This window comes from Lathamus discolor, chromosome 3 (assembly GCF_037157495.1).
Source record: "Lathamus discolor isolate bLatDis1 chromosome 3, bLatDis1.hap1, whole genome shotgun sequence".
Taxonomy (NCBI): domain Eukaryota; kingdom Metazoa; phylum Chordata; class Aves; order Psittaciformes; family Psittacidae; genus Lathamus; species Lathamus discolor.
In genome coordinates, this window is record NC_088886.1 from 71475816 (window position 1) to 71494163 (window position 18348).

The following is an 18348-nucleotide window of genomic DNA, read 5'->3' on the forward strand; positions in this document are numbered from 1 at the left end:
CTGCTACTGCCCAAGGAATTTACAGTGCTGAAGGAAGCACAAATGAGATTGATTTTTCCAAAACTTACTAGAGCACTGATTTAAGTTAAGGGAGTTAACCCCTACGTAAGTAAAGCCATCTGATGAGAAACTAGTCCCTGTTCAGCTTTGTACAAGCAGTTGTGCCTGAGAAGAAACTGCAAGATATCTGCAATAAATAACATTTTATCTACATTTTTACTAAAAAGTCAATCAGAATTGAAATTGCTCTGCTGGTGCCATGTCCTGATACAACCACACCTGCTGTTTTGATTTCCTATACAGTAACACATATGTCTTCAGTAATTTGCATAAAAATGACTTTGTAGCTTAAAATGACTTACACTATAATATAATCAGAGAATAGTATGTAAAATTTTTCAGCCTAAAGTAATTTGAAAGTGAGCATTTTTTTCACTGCAATTCCAAATGGTAATGTGAAACCGTGAGACCTCTTTAAAATGTTTTGTCAAACAAAACTCATAATGTAACTTATGAGTAATTAACATATTTTTTCAAAATCCTAAATGCTGTCAGCAGTGATGTTTATATTCATGGCTTAACCCATGATTGTGTATGAATGTGAGATGGAGTAGCATCCAAATACCATTTCATTTTCATCATTATTTATAAGTCATTGTAGTACACCTCTATAAATCAGATCAGCCCATGTGAGTCACTTGCCAAGGCATACTAGTCACGTACTCACTCTTGTTGCTTAATAGTATAAGCAATACCTGCAAAGGAATGAATGCGTGTAATACTTAACCTCTTTGCTTCATCCATTAAGACTTTTTGATTTGATGATTGACAGCTTTAGGCCATTAAAAAACAAAGAAACAAACCCCGCTCATTAATACCTGAACAGTGTTTTAGTTAAGCAGTGTTTCTGAGATGGCATTCCAAAGTTGGGTTTTGTGCATTTTAAATGAATAGTTCTTTCATGATTTCATAACAGAAGTGTAAGAATGCAGGCAGCTACAGAAGTATGTCCAAACCGTTTTTATGTATAGAGTAGCGCAGATGAGGCTTTCATTCTCTGAATAGTTGCCTCGAAGTTGTCAAGACCTGTGACCAAAGCTTGTATGATATGATCATATGTGATGAGCCTAATGCAGGAATTGCTGTATGAATTTATGTAAAAGAAAGAGAATGGAGGAGCTATTGCTTATGACTGATAGGTCGATTAGTGCTCCAGTTGTCTGCCATGATTAATAACCCGGACCACCCCAGGAACAGTTGTGGAGGGACCTGAGTGGCTATTTCCTTTTCAGAATAGTTAACTTAGTGCTAGAAACCTGAAAACCAAAAGTAGATCATGCTGTAGAAATACATCAGTTAGTAAACATGTTAAATATTCTATTACATCTTCTCATATGCATCATGTCACTTCAGAAACTGCTTTTAATTGGAAATAAGAAAGAAAGGACATCATTGTACAGTTACTTTACTGAATTTCAACCTAATTCTCATTATTTGATTAGATCTATCTCTCTCTCCCTGCTGTTCTGCTATGGATTTTATAGACGCACAGCTTTGTTCAAATGAGTTGTATGTAAAAAATCTTCATCTGAAGAATCTGCAGGTGGCAAGCATAGTGAGGATAATAGATGAAAGTAAGAATACTTGGCAGTGATTATTTACGCCTATTCCGAGAATTTTAAGTCAGTTTGTAATACTGCTTTTTGGGTCTTATATTACAGCTAATAAGATGAGGTTGATGGTGTCTTCTCCGAGGACATTGTGATGTATATGGTGTTGGCTTGTAGAAATCAAATGCAAGTGTTTAATAATCATATACTTGCTGAAAAAAAAATCACACTGATACATGGAGAAAATTCCTATACCTACAGTCTATTCCTGGACTATGAAATAAGACATTTATTCACATACTACTGCTACCAGTCTAATAATTTTGATAAAATAGTTATGCAATTACAGTTATCATCTGGTTTTCCACACATTAAAATCCTCTGAACAACTAGTTATCTCATACTTTTCCTGAACATTCGCACTAAATAAATGTTGATTAACATTGGTAATATTTTTGTTTTCTTGTCTTTGAGCCATTGCTTTCTTGTCTCTGAGCCACTGTGTTCATGTAAGCTTTAAGTTGAGGCTGTCTTGCATTTTCTTACTTGGTCTGGGCTTCTATTAATGTACTTCTTCTAATGTAGTTTGTGTACCTAACCAGTTGTGTAAAAATTTGGGGGTCTTCATATGAAGAAGATGGGGCACAAGACAGCTTAGTCAAAATCAGTTCTTTCTCTTGTAGATAACCTGCTTGGCAAAGTATCAGCTTTGCTTCCTGGTTTTTAAAGTCGTGGTTTGTATATAATATGTATGTGACCAGAGATGTGGTATTTAGTAGACAAAATAATTTATTTTTTTAATCTTGCACTATTATGCTGAAATTTCTACAGCTTTTCGTATGTCTTAAATCTGATTCACTTCATTTAACAAAAATGTCATTGGCCTTCTTGGTATAATTGTACTTCATTTTCTTTGGGAATAATTAAAACACTTTGGTCTGACCCATCAGCAAGGCATGGTTAGCTATAGGGAAAATAATTTTTTGATGCTAGTGATAAGAGTTGCTTCTTCAGCTTGTCCTATTTTAAAAACTTATTCGATACTGGAAGCAGAAATGTTTGCTGATAATGAATTGCAAGCTAAGGAAAAAAAGTCTCAATAACATCAGCTGTTTCTAAACAGCTGTTAGGAAATTAGTAACGGAAAGTTTTGTTACAGTGGGTGTGGAAAGAGCTACACCCACATTCTCGAGTGATAAAATGGAAACAAAACATCCAAGACACTACATGCTGTAAACTGCACTTTTAAAAGTCACAGATTAGGCTGTCCTGTGTGAATTGAGCTGTTTGCGCCGTGCTGATTTGTCATGAGAATTGATGTGTTTTACTTTTATTTAAAATATTAATAGCAAAGTTCACTGACACCTTAGCACCCAAAGAATGACCACCTTAACTCTATACATAAAGTTTTAGTATCACTTAATTATAAACGTTTCTGGGAAAACAGGTAACTAATTAACAGTGCACAGCAGTGATTCCTTAATTCTTGGTTAATTCCTCACTATATTCTCTTATTTAATGCACCACTTCACAAAATTTCTGAAGAAAAAAATTACTTTTTTTTTTTTTTTTTGCAGTCATAGTACCCAGCACCCCCACTGGGGTGTCTCTTCATCTCATGTACCGTGGCTTTGAAATTGTTGCGTCATCTAGAAGTGGATGCTAAGTTTTGATTTGTTACACCAAAAATAGATGCAGTGTACAACTTAGAGAATCACAGCCTGGTTTGGGTTTGAAGAGACCTTAAAGATCATCCAGTTCCAACACCCTGCCAAAGGGCAGAGACATCTTCCTCTAGACAAGTCCCATCCAACCTGGTCTCAAACACTGCCAGAGATGGGGCAGCCAGAGCTTCTCAGGGTACCCTGTGCCAGCACCTCACCAGTTTTACAAGGAAGAATTTCTTCCTTAAATCTAACTTAAATCTGCCCTCTTTGAGTTTAAAGCCATTCTTCCTTGTCCTGCCCCTGCAGGCCCTTGTCCAAAGCCCCTCTCCAGGTTTCCTGTAGCCCCTTTTAGGCACTGGGAGCTGCTCTAAGGTCTCCCTGGAGCCTTCTCTTCTCCGGGCTGAACAAGCCCAGCTCGCTCAGCCTGTCTCCAGAGCAGAAGCAGTCTTGATAGTCTCACTTAGCATTACACCTTGCTTAGTATGAGTTAGGATTGCAGTAGGAAAAAAGTTAAGGCATATGTTCAGTTGTAATGTGAGCTCTGGTTTTGTCTTCTACTACACTAGAATTAGTGTTATTTCTGAATAATGCCATGTGGTCTGCTCCTGAAAATTTGTGAAATGACTTCTCAAATTCATCCCATTCCCACTTGTGTTAGTTGCACAGAAACCAACTGTTATTTCTGCTCGGTTGTTCTGAAAACAAACCAGCTGCAAGAAACCCTTTAAGCTATAGGACCAGGGTGAAGATTAAAACCAAGCATCTTAATTGATGAATGTTCATTGTGTAAGAACTGTTGACTGCCGAAGCAGCTCTGAAGGTACAAAAAACGCTCTTTGCTTTGAGAAGCTCCGAAGTGTAGACACCAGTTCACCTGGAGGTGTACCAGAGCTGCAGGAGCTCCAGGCTCTGCACATGATGATGCTGGGTGTTCCGTTCTCTGAGCACAAGGCAGTTAACATTTGAAGACATGTTTGGCACAGCAGCAGTTTATGTGGAAATACGCTATTTCCTAGTGCATGTGGTTATCAGGAGAAGTTACAAAATAAACACGTGTACATGCACCCATTTTTCATTTAAGTCACAGCTGATGACTGTGTGAGGGAAACTTAAATATTACATAGGGTAGGCATTTGAAGTCAGCCTTGAAAGTAAAATCCTTTGCACTGGGTTAAGAGTAGGCAGGAGTATTTCGTAATGTGGTCATTCTAATTTACTCGTAACTCTGTATGCCAGTTTTCCTTGGCTATAATGGAAATCTTATGCCTCAAGGCTTCTAAAAATCATTATCACCTTTAAAAAATCAGAGGAAATAAGCAAAAAAATTAACTTATATATGATATATAAGTAGCGGTCCAGGCAGGTTTTTTTAATTTAGAGGCATTTTAATGTTTCACATAAAAGCAAGAACACAGCTTTGCAAGGAGTGAGATATGAAGAAGCGTATTCCCCTCTAACCTCTCATGAAAATAAGCTGACAAATTTGAAACATCTTAATTGTAATTGATTTCTCTCACTGAGAAGGAAATCCTATTTAACTTGATTAGTCTTTAATTTAAAGTCTTGCTGCTTTTTGGAGAGCACTTTTTCTTGCCAGTGTTATGACTGCTTTAACTCAGTGTATCAGGAAAGAGACTTAATTTGTAGCTGGATATTGCAAGTTAAATAACTGTATTCTTGCAGTGCTGCGGGAGTAATACATAGATAAACAGAATGGCTGTTGAGTAACAGATGCTTTTTGTGTGGTATTAATTGTGGTTAAGCGATCTCTGGTTCCTGCAGCACATTTTGAGAAATATGGAAATCCAGTGGTATTTCATTGTCTGTTTAAAAAAAAAAAAAATAAAAAAAATCCATGTGAACTATCTTATGCCTTTGTATTCACGTTTGCCTTTTCCATTTTATCCACCAGTGTCTAATGCTAGTGTTTTGCTGCTTCTTTTGTTTCTTTATTTTGTCACTTTTGTTTGAATGTATTATTGTGTTTATATGGAACTGGTCAAAGAACCGTTACTGTATTTTATGTTTGTATCTACATTTTATTTTGCATGCTTAACGTGGCTTTGCCTGGATATTCTTTTTGGTAAGTTCAGAATTTAAAAGCATAATGTTTTTCTGTAGTCAAGTTTGTAACCTGCCACCTTTTCTCACACCTCAAGTAATGTCGTCACTTTTTTTTTCTCTTTTTTCTTTTTTTTTTTTCTTGTCATGCTGATTTGTGCTCATGTACTGTTCTGCTTTGGCTAATTCTACATATGGTAACACTGTTTTCCTAACTACCCATTTTCATCTCTAGCAGAGCTGAACAGTATGAGTTTGGTACTAACATGTACTAATTTGACTTTTATCTCCAAAGCATAGTTGGCAGCTGTTAATAATCTGTTATGAGAACTCTGTGTGGATTTGAGGCACAGAACCTCAGCCTTAGAAAGCCATGTTAAGGCTTCTTTGCATAGCCTGGTGGTTACTCTGCACTTCACAGGTATTATTTTTCAGCAGGCTTCTCCAGGTCTTTTAAGAACAGTGTGCATGTTTATGTTTCTCTTTTAGCAACAGCTTGCTCAGCTCCAGAAAGAAAAATCAGAGATTCTGAAGAACCTGGCATTATACTACTTCACCTTTGTTGATGTAATGGAATTTAAGGTAAGGTGTTAGAAATAAAGCAGTTGTTCTGTCACATCAGTTTTCTGTCTTTTTATTGGTGAAATAGCTGAACTTGTACCTCAGTTCTTAAAATAAAAAACTGGTCTCCATCACTAAGCATAGTAGAGTGATTTACTTAAATCTTTCTAAACTGAGGTTCTTTGTTTTTCAAGGACCATGTTTGTGAGCTGCTGAACACTATTGATGCTTGCCAAGTCTTCTTTGATATTGTAAGTTTCTGAGTTTAAACTTTCAAGTGTCTCTTAAAACACTTAGATTCAGAGCCCCGTGTGGAGAATTGAATGGACTTATGTTTCTTGGGCTAACGTAAACATCTCTAATTATAAATACAGGAGAAATAAAATCACAGTAATCATTACATCTCTAACTTGTATAACAGCTTGAAATCAGAAGATACTGTTTGAAACAGGCTGCCTATGGACACTGGTAACAGCATTGTCTGTTACCAGACATACATATCTTTCTGTAATTTTTGCTTTGTTGCATCTGCAAGTTAATTTTGGGGATTTACTGCCATATGTATGCTTAAGCCATGTCAGGCTCACAAGGCAGTAATGTTACTGGTGTCCACCTAAGCTGTGTGAAGATGTCACTTCTGGCATTGGCTAAAACACATACAAAAGCAGCTATATACATTAAAAAAAACCAAAGCAAACCACTAAACCAAAAAAACACCAAACCTTGAACACCTTTTCCTCACGGGTTTAGCTTTCTTATTGTATATAATGTCACCTTGTTACTTTTAGGCATTATTCTAAATTTGGCTGGCTTAAGTTCATAATACAAAGAGAAGCAAGTATATATCCTATGGGATGATGGTACCATGCTGGTGGGATATATGCTAGCTTTTTATGTTATCAAGTCATATTTAAATATAATTCATAGGCAAGGCACTTTATGACTGTTCAGTTGCATCCAGAAGTTTTACTATCTGTCAGCTAACCTGTGACACGTAAGCCTGGGAGAATTTATGTGCATGCTTGCTTTCATGAATGCAAACAGTTCTGGAGATCTGAGTGAATAAATGAGGACTATATGAAGGTCTGTATGCAACCAGGAAAAAAATTTTGTCCAGGACAGTCCATTGTATTTAAAAAATGCTGAAAATAAATGATAAGGTAAAGAACAAGTTTTGCCCTTGTTTCTAAAAGTTTGAGAGTTATGATTCACTGTTTTTTATCTCTAGACTGTAAACTTTGATTTAACAAAGAACTACCTAGATTTGATTATAACGTACACAACTCTGATGATATTGCTGTCTCGAATCGAAGAAAGGAAGGCTATCATTGGATTGTATAACTATGCCCATGAAATGACACATGGAGCAAGGTAAAAATCTGTTACAGAAGTAATGTGTATAGTGATAGTAATAATAGTAACAGCTACACCTGAGTGAATTGTTTGTTGTTGCTTTTAGTGACAGAGAATATCCCCGCCTTGGCCAGATGATTGTGGATTATGAAAACCCTTTAAAGAAAATGATGGAGGAATTTGTACCTCACAGCAAAGTATGTAACAACTTTTCACAGGCACTTAACTGAGAGAAGCAGAGATAAAAAAAATAAATAAGCAAGATAATAACCCTTCGTTTTGTCAAAGGCCATTAGGTATAAAGTTTAAATTTTTATTTATAATGGATGTCTGAGGCTGGGGATTGATACCCTGTTAAATAACAGAACCTGTAGAAACGCACGAATGTTAAGACCCATTGGTAAGGTTTTTAACAATTATTAAACAATTTATTAAGTTGTTTTTAATTAACAATTTATTAAAATTAATTTTAACAATTAAAACAATTAAACAATTAATTAATTATCAATTAATTGCTATTAACAATTGATTAAAAATCAGTTCTGGATCATCTGTGAATACCTGCATGCATCTTTTGTTTTGGCTTGTAGCTTGAAATGAAGGAGATTGCAAATGTTTCTATGAAACTGTTTTTTGCTAAGCTTACCATCCTAGATGAATGTGTTTTTCTGCTTTGTAACCTGAGGGCTTTTGCTTCGGCTTTCCTTGAACTGGGGATCCTGGATATCACCACTGCCTCTTGAATAATAGCTCCTGCACTCAAAAGCTTAGCTGAGTATCCTGCTCGGTTGACTTCACTAAGTTAAATGAACCCAATTTCTTTAGCCTTTACTTTACAAATGGCTTTTAAGCTTTCACTCATACGCAGCTGGTTGTGCTGCAGTTCTGTGATGATTTATCTACACTATATCTTCATATGAGAATATCTTGGAAAAGAGACTGATCTGTTCATTGACTTCGGCAAGGCTTATCCGGCTTATCACTTCCTGTTTGTCCACCAGGCTTGCTACTCTGTCTGTCAGAGGAAACTATATTTGTTTGATCAGTACTGACTGACTGTTACTTATAGTGGTGTTATTTTTTAGATGCTTGCAAACTGATTCCCTAACACCTTGATTTGGAATCTTTGGCACGAATTGAAGTTAAATGCTAAGTTATTGCCTAAAGATTTTTAGGTTTGTGTTTGTTTGTTCCCGTTTTGAAGTCTCGGTACTGGTTGTTTTTCCTTCTCTAGTCTTGAGATTTTTTTCTTAATTTCCTTAAATTTTTCAAGGTAGTAACTAGAAGTTCAGAGAGATTCCCAGCTACTTCTCTCAGTGCTCTGAAGTGTGAAACAGTTTTGAATGTCTCATTTGTCTAAATAATCAGATTTTTTTTTTTTTTTACTTGCTTCTGCACGATTCCTGCCTGAAGACTTATTCAGCTAAGGATCTCATTTGCAATTAATCTTTTCTTTTGCACTGTTAGGAAAAATGCTTTACTTTTTAGCATTTTATTTGTTTATGCTCTTGTTTAATAGTGGACCAGTCCTTGAAATGTTTTGTAAAGCCATTCTTCAGTCATTTTCATTTGCTTTTCTGCTTATTCTATGCTGGAGGTACAAACTGGGGTCAGGGATACCTTCAGGCACTGTGCTATAGAAACACATTCTTAGGTTGCACTCTCATGGAACTGCACACTGAAGTTGTCCTTTCACCCATCTCACTAGTTTGCTGAAGACATGACAGTTGTTTAGTCTTTTAAATTAGCTTCGGCAGATGAATCCCTCACCTCCCTGAGTGATCTTTTCTGCTGGCTTAGCACTTAGACCTGGCTCCCTGAGGACTCAAACATGCACCAGTATTGATGCAGAAGGCAGGGAAAAGGGGTAGGACCACGCTTAACTCAGATAAGAAGCTTAATCTGCTATGAAGGTGCTCTGGTAAACAGTCTCTGCTCCATATAATTCTAATTTGCTAGCAAAGAGGAAAGGACATACTAAATGAAGTGGTAAAGAAGGGAATAACAGTAATTGGGATGCTTAATAAATAATGAACAACTTGAAATTGTGTATCGCAGATTTGTTGTCCCTAATTGATTCCTCCCGCCTTCCCATGTCCTTTGGATCTCAACTCAACATTGGTCTTATTTTTAGTCCCTTTCAGATGCTCTGATTTCACTCCAGATGGTTTACCCTCGAAGAAACCTCTCAGCTGACCAGTGGAGAAATGCACAACTACTGAGCCTCATCAGTGCCCCCAGTACAATGCTTAATCCTGCACAGTCTGACACAGTATGGCCTTTTAATTTGTGCTGTATGATAAAGTTAGGCAGAGTTTTCTATGAAATAATGTGGGGGTGTTTTAATTTTCTGTTTCATTACCTTTATCTGTAAACCACAAAAAGCCAAAACACAGATCCATTATTCTTTTCTGTTAAGAGAATAACATCGGTTATTCTCTTCTGTTATGAGAATAACATAAGATTAATCTTATGCAGATATTGATTTACCTTGTAATGGTATTTATAGAGCTCCATATGGATAAAATGATAGATGCGTTAGAAACACTACAGTAGTAAAGGACAGTGTTCTTTATAGTGACGTGGTTTAGTAGTGGACTTGGCAGTCCTGGGGGAATGGCTGGACATGCTGATCTTAAAGGTCTTTTCCAACCTAGTTGATCCTATGATTCTGTGTGGGTTTTAATCAGAGAAGTAAATAGGCTGTTTTGGAGAATACAGAGAAGTTTTTCTTGCATTAATTAAAGCTTCTATTGCTTTAGTTCATGTCTTAGTTTCCAGTATTTGATGATCAAAAGATGAAGGGCAACAATGTTAACTTCTGCAGTTGTGAAGGAAGGGTTCCTGTGTGCTGTCTCAGATGTCTGTGGACCAACAGATGAAAATGGACCTAATTCTTTTAAATTTTGACTGTTTACATTTGCTGCCTCAGCTGTGATATGAATCGTTTTAAGGTCTTTTCCACCCCTAATCATTCTATATTTGTATGATCTTTGTGAAAGAATTCAAGCATTAATAGCTGTCAGGTTGTGATTAGTATACATCACAAGCCTTTTGCTCTTAAATACAGTGTTTGTTGTAACTAAACATTTGTCAAGATCAGTTCACTGTCTTCTTCAAGGTATTGAAGCTCATTTAATGTTCAGACCCTCAGTTCTAAAGAGATGAAACAGAGCCTTGTTAGTAATCAGCAGCAGTCTTTCATGATTACTTAGCATTTAAGGATTTATTTGTCCCTTTTTTCTAAGAAGTACTTCTCGTGAAATGTATTGTCTTTTACATAATTAGTTTGCTAGAAATTACTGCTTTTCCAACAGATGCCATGTGAATACCTCTCTCTGGATGCAATGGAAAAATGGATCATTTGTGAGTAACATTCTAAAACAGCTCATGGGTTTCTTTTTTTTTTTAAATCAGTTAACATTGAAAAGGTAACCTGCTTTTCTGTACTGTACAAAAGCTGTTTTACTCAGATTCTAGAGAACTTGATAAAATCTCATTTATATGTACCATACTTTCACCTGCAGCACAGTTCAGAATTCAGCAAGTGCTGCTGAAACTGAGTTTATCACCAGTTTAGTCCAGACTTTCACTAGAAGTGAATGCTTTGGTAAATCTGATGAAAATAGCCAAATAGAATCAGCATGAAATAATCCATGTTACAAAACCATTACAAAAATACCTCCACTAGAACAGTGTGGGGTATTTTTTTTTTAATATATAAAATGATGTTATCCATTAAACTGATTATTAATTAGCTGTTTGAACTATTCAAGAGAAAACACATAACAGTCTCTGTTCTCTTACTGTTTTTGTGCATCTGGTTTGTGACATACATCAATGTGACTTCTGAAGTTGGATTTATTTTGTGCCATGGAATCCTAAATAGTGATGCTACAGCTTTGAACCTTTGGAAACTTGCACTTCAAAGCAGCTCTTGTTTGGCTCTGTTTAGAGATGAAGTATTCCATATTCACAAAGCTGCAGAAGACTTGTTTGTAAACATACGAGGGTACGTTCTTTTCTTTTTTTTCACCTTTCAGAACTTCTGTTAAAAATTCCTTGAAGAACTGTTTTGAAAATGTTGCTTTGACTTCATGTAAAGTCTGCTTAAGGATAGTTAGCACGCAAATGTTTTTGCTTAATATCCTGATCGTTTCTTCAATGTATAAATTTCAGGAGTCTGAAGTCATAATGATCCTGTCTTTTTTTTTTAATCTCAGTTATGAGACAGTCTGAAGAATCAGTCTGAAATGACGAAAGTTAAATTAATGCTCTTGCCCACAAATCTTAATCTAGTGAGGAGAAATGAATGTACAGTTTGCTTGAAAAATTACGTTTTGCTGTAATATATGAAAACTCAGAAACAAAGCCGAGACTTTTACCAGTGTGCTCTGTTCAGGGAAATAAGCCTCCTGTGAGCTTTTTGCTGTATCTTGCTTGCTGTGGCATTGCAGTTCATCCCAATTGGCCCTTGCTAACTTGTGCTACTGGTACTTACTATGGTATTGGATTGTTTTTCACTTGCAGCTACAACAAGCGTATTAATGACATCAGGGAATGCAAAGAAGCTGCTGTTTCACATGCGTAAGTGTCTGTATGCAAGTTTTCCTGTCAGATTTTGCTGTTGATTTCCTTAAAGCTATAAAGAATGTCTGAAGCTATAAAGAATGATTTCTTGAGTGCTTAGCTTTCCATTTTCAAATGATACAATATACTGATGTTTGAAGTCTGGATTTGCTTTTAATGTTATCGATTTAACTTAAAAAGTTTTAAATTATTTTTCAAACTATCAGGATGGATACATTTAGTTTTCTCTCTAGTTTCTTTCTGTCTAATTACTTAATGCAGTTAAAACAGAAATGGTTTAGTGGAGTCAAATGTACATCACAGAGTAGGGGCAGAGAACTTGGATTTTAAAGTTAACCAGACTTCAGGAATGTACAGTCTTGGGGACGGACATGCTAATTTTAATTGAGCCGCATCCTTTGAAATAGTGAACTTTAGAAGCTGGTATGATATGAGTTGCCTATGCTTGGGCTTACGTGTTTGGAAAAAATCAAATGTTCTGTTGTTAGCACAGCGGATGATGTCTCGGTTTGCTCTTTTGATTCAGAGGCTCAATGCATAGAGAGAGACGCAAGTTTTTACGTTCTGCACTCAAAGAACTAGCTACTGTCCTATCTGATCAGCCAGGCTTGTTGGGTCCCAAGGTAATTGTGGTTTTTGTTTTGCATTTACACAATCCTACAGTCTGTATGTCAATGATAATACGCCATTTAGTCTGTATGGGGGCAGGGGAAAACATGCACTTTACTCTGAGAAATCTACCTAGGTTTTAAAGTATTTGGATTTAAAGTCTGGTTGACTCTTAGTGTACACAAGCTGTCCAACTGTTGCATGTATCTATAAACTTCTGAACAATTTCTATTTTTCAGGCACTCTTTGTATTTATGGCATTATCCTTTGCTCGGGATGAAATTATTTGGCTTCTTCGTCATGCAGATAATATGCCAAAGAAGAGCGCAGATGATTTCATAGATAAGTATGTTAATCTTTAGTGTGATACCTCAAGTTTTTGAGAATTTCACAGAAAAAATGCATTTGGAGAGAAGGGAATCTCAGAGAAGGTTGCCTATATAGAAGAGTTGGGACTGTTCAAAAAATCCTAACCTGGAAATGTTAAGCTTCCCATCAAACCAGAAAAGTATTCTATTAGAAAATGGAGCACATCAGTGAAAATTCATTCTCTGCAGAAAATTTAATTATGAAATAAAAATATTGTCTAAAAGTGGAATGTGTTTTTTCCCCTGAATACGCAAAAATAAAGTTTTATCTTGTGTTTTCAGTGATTTTTGCTTTGAGCAAGTCAATGGTGGAGGGAAGGAAACTGTCAAAAAACTTTGATTTGTTGATTTGTAAAATGTCTCTTGTAGTAAAACTGTCTTTTAAATCAGGTAAGATTTATGTAATACAGCATTAGTGTCATCATAAACAAGCTAAAAATGAAAAATGGGATGATGAGATATTACAAATGTGGATAGGCAGAAGGCCTGTTTGGTTGTCTTTGAGTTCTCAAGGTTATTGAATACAAGATCAGCCCGAATGTCTGTATTGATGGCAAGAATTTAAACAAGTGACAATCACAGGGCTATTTGTGATTGTAATAACATTGGGGTTTCTTCACTGGATTTTAGGTGCTAGGGAGGGATGGAGGTCCCAAACCTGCTATGAAACAACCTGTGCAAGTATTTAACCATCCTCATGGTTAAAAAAAAAGAAAACAAAAAAACCCCTGAAAAGTGACTATTACAATAGTATTTTTCAGATTTAGCTGCTTTTTGAGGAAAACCCCCGCATTTTTTCAAATTGAGTCTTATAAAAGCACTTCTTATTCAAAGTAATAAATGGTTATACAAACCTTTGAGGATTATCATGATAGTATCCTGCTAACTTACCTCCTGTTGAGTGGATTTTACCTTGCAGAGAACAGTGTCTATGAAAACTCATTTTACAATGTGAAAAGATACTTCATACAGCAATTACCTGTTAATAATAGTTTTAAAAGCCAGGTATAAGAGGAAATCCTCTTGAGAAGTATTCCCCTGATACAAATAGATTTTCATATTTTGGGTGTTTCATATCTGTAAGCTTTTCCTCATCTTCCTGCCTAGACACATAGCCGAGCTGATATTCTACATGGAGGAGCTCAGAGCACATGTGCGAAAATATGGACCAGTGATGCAGAGATACTATGTGCAGTATCTCTCTGGCTTTGATGCAGTGGTCTTGAATGAGCTTGTTCAGGTATGACAAGACTGTGGGTTTGTGTTCTCAAATGCAGACTTTAAAGGTTTTTCTTTGTCCAGAATGACTTTATGAAACACATTCTGGTTTGTGGATTTTGATGAACACTAGGGAATATGGCAAATTAACTTCCTGTTTAATTCTGGACTTGAGTTGTACCTTTGATTGCTGTAAACATAACACGGGAGGGACACAGACCTGCTTGAGCAAGTCCAGAGGGCTGAGGCACCTCTGCTCTGAAGACAGACAGAGAGAGCTGGGCTTGTTCAGCCTGGAGAAGAGAAGTCTCTGGGAAGACCTTAGGACAGCTCCCAGTGCCTAAAAGGGCTACAAGAAACCTGGAGAGGGGCTTTGGACAAGGGCCTGTAGGGACAGGACAAGGGGGAATGGCTTTAACCTGCCAGAGGGGAGATTGAGATGAGATTTCAGGCAGAAGTTGTTCCCTGTGAGGGTGCTGAGGCACTGGCACAGAGTGCCCAGAGAAGCTGTGGCTGCCCCATCCCTGGCAGTGTTCAAGACCAGGTTGGATGGGGCTTGTCTAGAGGAAGGTGTCTCTGCCCTTTGGCAGGGTGTTGGAAATGGATGATCTTATGGTCTCTTCCAACCCAAACTATTGTTTGTATGTATGTATGTTTATAGACAATGAAACGGGTACAGCTAGTAAAGGAACATTAAAACTTTCTTGCTTAGCCTGACAAACAAAAATCAGAAAGCCTGATGGGCTTTCTGAACTGTTTTAATCTGTAGCGACCACCAGATGGAGCCCAAATTTCCTGCCTAACCGAGCTGCTCAAACTTGCCAAGTGCCAAGTGTGTCCTGTAAGCTTTCTTTGTTGGGTTCAAAAATCAATTTCACACTTCAGGCATGCCATCAGTTACTAGAAGGTGGAACTACATTACTTTACTGTTCAGTTAAACAGTTTATTTAAACAGCTGAAATACCAGTTTGTGTCACTGTATAAATTACTAAATGTAGCTGAATCCTTGGGTTTACTTTCAATACAAAAAAGAAGTGTTTTGGTATTTTTTCCTTATAACTCTTAATACTTACATATTAATAGATGTTTGAGTGACAGAATTAAGTATTTTTTATACTTGCCATTGATTTCTGGGAAAATTACTTTCTGGATTTAGTCAATGACTTTTAAAAGCTTACAATTGACACAAGTGTTCTGTGTTTAGATAGGGTAATCCTTAGGATCACACTGAAATGGGGAAAAGATGACTTGAATTTTAGTTGTAATTAATTCAGAATGTATCAAATACAAGACTAGACAGATGGTTGAGTGACAATTTGGATTTTTTTTTCAGTCTTTAAAGTATTGGTCATACCTGGAATTATGAGAAAATTCTGTATTATATAATAGGAATATGATATTACTAGTTGCTGAAACTGCTTTTTTGTGAACTGTTGCATTTTGTAAAAGTGGCAAACTTTGACAAAATCTTTCAGGTGATATCAATCACTGAAGTCAAGGTTAGTAATAAAACTGTTGAGAGGGGGCTCTGTGGGAAGCAATGCTGATGTGGGCTGTGCTGTATCCTGCCACAGCCAGTTTTCTTTGCAGACAGATCAGGTGCCTGCAGAGGTCAGAAAAGTGTTTGGTGTCGGCTGCGTAACAGGAAAATATTTGGTGTCCAGTTTGTAAGTGACAGCAGTGTAAAAGTGTATGGGCATGTTTGCAGACAGATGTTTCAATTTTGAGCAGATATTGGTTTGGAAGCAAGCTTTCCTGTCATCAAGCAATGAGTTGAAAAGCGAAAGCTGTTAAATAGCACCATTTGAAATACTCTGTGGATTAATTTAATTGTGTAAATTTTTGTACATTTCAGAGCATAGCTGATAAATAGGGTATGGGTATTGATATTGTTTCATAAACCAAGTTTGAAATAATAATAGCAACACCATTTATTTTAGAATCTTTCAGTGTGCCCAGAGGATGAATCAATTATCATGTCCTCTTTTGTGAACACAATGACTTCCCTAAGCGTGAAACAAGGTAAGTTTAACTTGGGAAAATGGTAACAGAGTAGCAGATTCCTCTGGGAAGCTTCATCTCTTTTTGTCTCATGCCACCAGTAGAAGGAGATAACTTGCATAAACTGAATTTGTTCCCATATTTCTCGTTCATGACAGTATCTGCTGCTTGTTGTGTCCCTTTCCCAGGGCGGTTCTATATAGGTAGAGCTTTTGAAGAATGCTATTGGGAAGCAATCCTACTTTTAATTTAGAAAGCATGTCACACACATCATCATCTAAATATTTTGACTCCTATTAGCATGGCTGTGCTGGACTGAAATTTGTAGGTAAAAGCATGAGGTTCAGCGCCCAAGTAATTATTGAGTACTTTGGGGTTTCTTAGAAGGTCTGATACAGTGTATCCAAATTTGTAGTTTGTTTTTCTAAAGGTTGTATGTTCTGTATTTTTTTCCGTGATGCAGTTGAAGATGGAGAGGTGTTTGACTTCAGAGGAATGAGACTAGATTGGTTTAGATTGCAGGTAAGACTTTGTAAATATGTGTGACACTTTCCTAACTTAAAACTAAAATGTTTAATAAATTATTGCTCTTCTAGATTACTCTCACTACAAGTGGGTGACAGGCTAAGAACCTATTTATTTAAAATCAGGCAATTACTTAAGCAGATAATTTGCTACATTTTGTAACCGTCTGCATTGCATGCTTTTTATAAGTCAAGGTGTTTGTAAGAGTTCAGAAATACTGTGTTGAGGATGAGCAGTTGATGAATGCACACTGTACAGGCTGTGCCCAGCCAGGGGAAGGTAGAGGCTGTTCAGCGAGATCACTCCTGTGCATTGCAGTAACAGTACCTTCACTTTATAAAGAAGGGGATATGTGTGTGTGTACTGTGTAGACTGTAAAGCAATTGTATCAAGGTAATGTGTGGTAGACACATTATTTTTATATTTTCAAAATACACATTCTCTTGCCTCTCAAAACCTGGTAGTTAAAGTGGGGGCTTACCAGTGCGTGTTTGTGCTTTGTCAATAAATTTGTTCCACAGTTTATCTGTGAATTGGTGTCATATCAGGTGACGTTCAAAGACTCAACTGAAAGGCAGTTTGCTCTTAAGCTGTAGTGGAAAGATAAAATAGTCTATCCATGGTCTTTAAGTACACAGGTGTCCTATGCATAGCATAGTCAGTATTTAACATTTATATTGGGCAGTAGCAAGGAATTTGCAAAAAAGGCAGCTGTAGATGCAATCTTAACATTTTTCTTGTGTCTTTCTAGGCCTACACCAGTGTTTCTAAAGCTTCACTTGGTCTTGCAGACCATAGGGAACTAGGAAAGATGATGAACACAATCATCTTCCACACAAAAATGGTGGATTCTTTGGTGGAGATGTTGGTTGAAACCTCAGATCTTTCTATATTTTGGTATGTTACTAATCTGACTGTAGAAGCTTTTTATTATTTATTGTTTGGTTTGTCCTTGCAAGTGTAATTTTTAGATAGCAGACTTGGTAGGAAGATAGGCCAGTGGGAGAATCAATGAGACTTTCTAGTTTCCATCAGAATTAATTTTATCAAATGAATTTTATCAAATTAAGCTATTTCTGAAGAACTGTCACAGAGATTCTCCAAGCAGTCACATAATTCATCTGTGGTCATTTGCAGATTGTTCCTTAATATGTTTTTGCAAAACATGCAAGTTTTTTTGCAGTGCTTGTGTGGCAACCATCAGAGTAAAAATATGATGGTAATAGAGAAATGCAAGTAAAATATGTAAGAAGCAAAAGCAGATAACAAACCACTTCAAAAGCATGATGTGGCTTTTGGTATAACCACAAATCTGACACAAACAGTATGTTTGCATGTGAAGCATACTTCATTTGCAGCAAAAGTGTGTATATATTACATTTAAATACCTATTTCTGATCAGTTTTTATAGTCGTGCTTTTGAGAAGATGTTTCAGCAGTGTTTGGAGCTTCCATCTCAGTCAAGATACTCAATTGCATTCCCACTGCTTTGTACTCATTTTATGAGCTGTACCCATGAGCTGTGCCCAGAAGAGGTAATTTTTAAATATATTGTCTTGGTTATTTCCATCTCTTTTGAAAGTAGAGAGGACCAGAGCTGAACACTGAAAGAAGGTTATTTGTTTCAGTATTACAAGATTCAAGGGAGGAGAGTGGTAAAAAGGGAGGTAAAATAGGTCGATACTTTCTTATGTGGTTCTCCATCCACTGATCTCAAAATCCTTTTCTGAAGTGAGTAAGCATTATTATCTTTGCTCTAAAGAGAAATTAAGCTAAGGTCCAAAG

The 18348-nt window shown here is 36.6% G+C and overlaps 1 protein-coding gene across 2 annotated transcripts in view; it reads left to right on the forward strand.

The window, feature by feature from the left end:
• NCKAP1 (NCK associated protein 1) overlaps positions 1-18348 on the forward strand; it is a 61204-nt gene that overhangs the window by 17049 nt on the left and 25807 nt on the right. The window contains exons 3-17 of one of the 2 annotated variants that reach the window (XM_065669727.1): positions 5828-5920; positions 6094-6150; positions 7128-7270; positions 7359-7449; positions 9387-9524; positions 10570-10618; positions 11108-11264; positions 11783-11839; positions 12369-12465; positions 12691-12797; positions 13927-14059; positions 15978-16059; positions 16502-16560; positions 17315-17460; positions 17966-18098. In XM_065669727.1, the coding sequence (XP_065525799.1) occupies positions 5828-5920; positions 6094-6150; positions 7128-7270; positions 7359-7449; positions 9387-9524; positions 10570-10618; positions 11108-11264; positions 11783-11839; positions 12369-12465; positions 12691-12797; positions 13927-14059; positions 15978-16059; positions 16502-16560; positions 17315-17460; positions 17966-18098 (1542 nt within the window). The remainder of the gene's footprint in view (positions 1-5827; positions 5921-6093; positions 6151-7127; positions 7271-7358; positions 7450-9386; positions 9525-10569; positions 10619-11107; positions 11265-11782; positions 11840-12368; positions 12466-12690; positions 12798-13926; positions 14060-15977; positions 16060-16501; positions 16561-17314; positions 17461-17965; positions 18099-18348) is intronic. The other variant, XM_065669728.1, reaches the window with a different exon arrangement.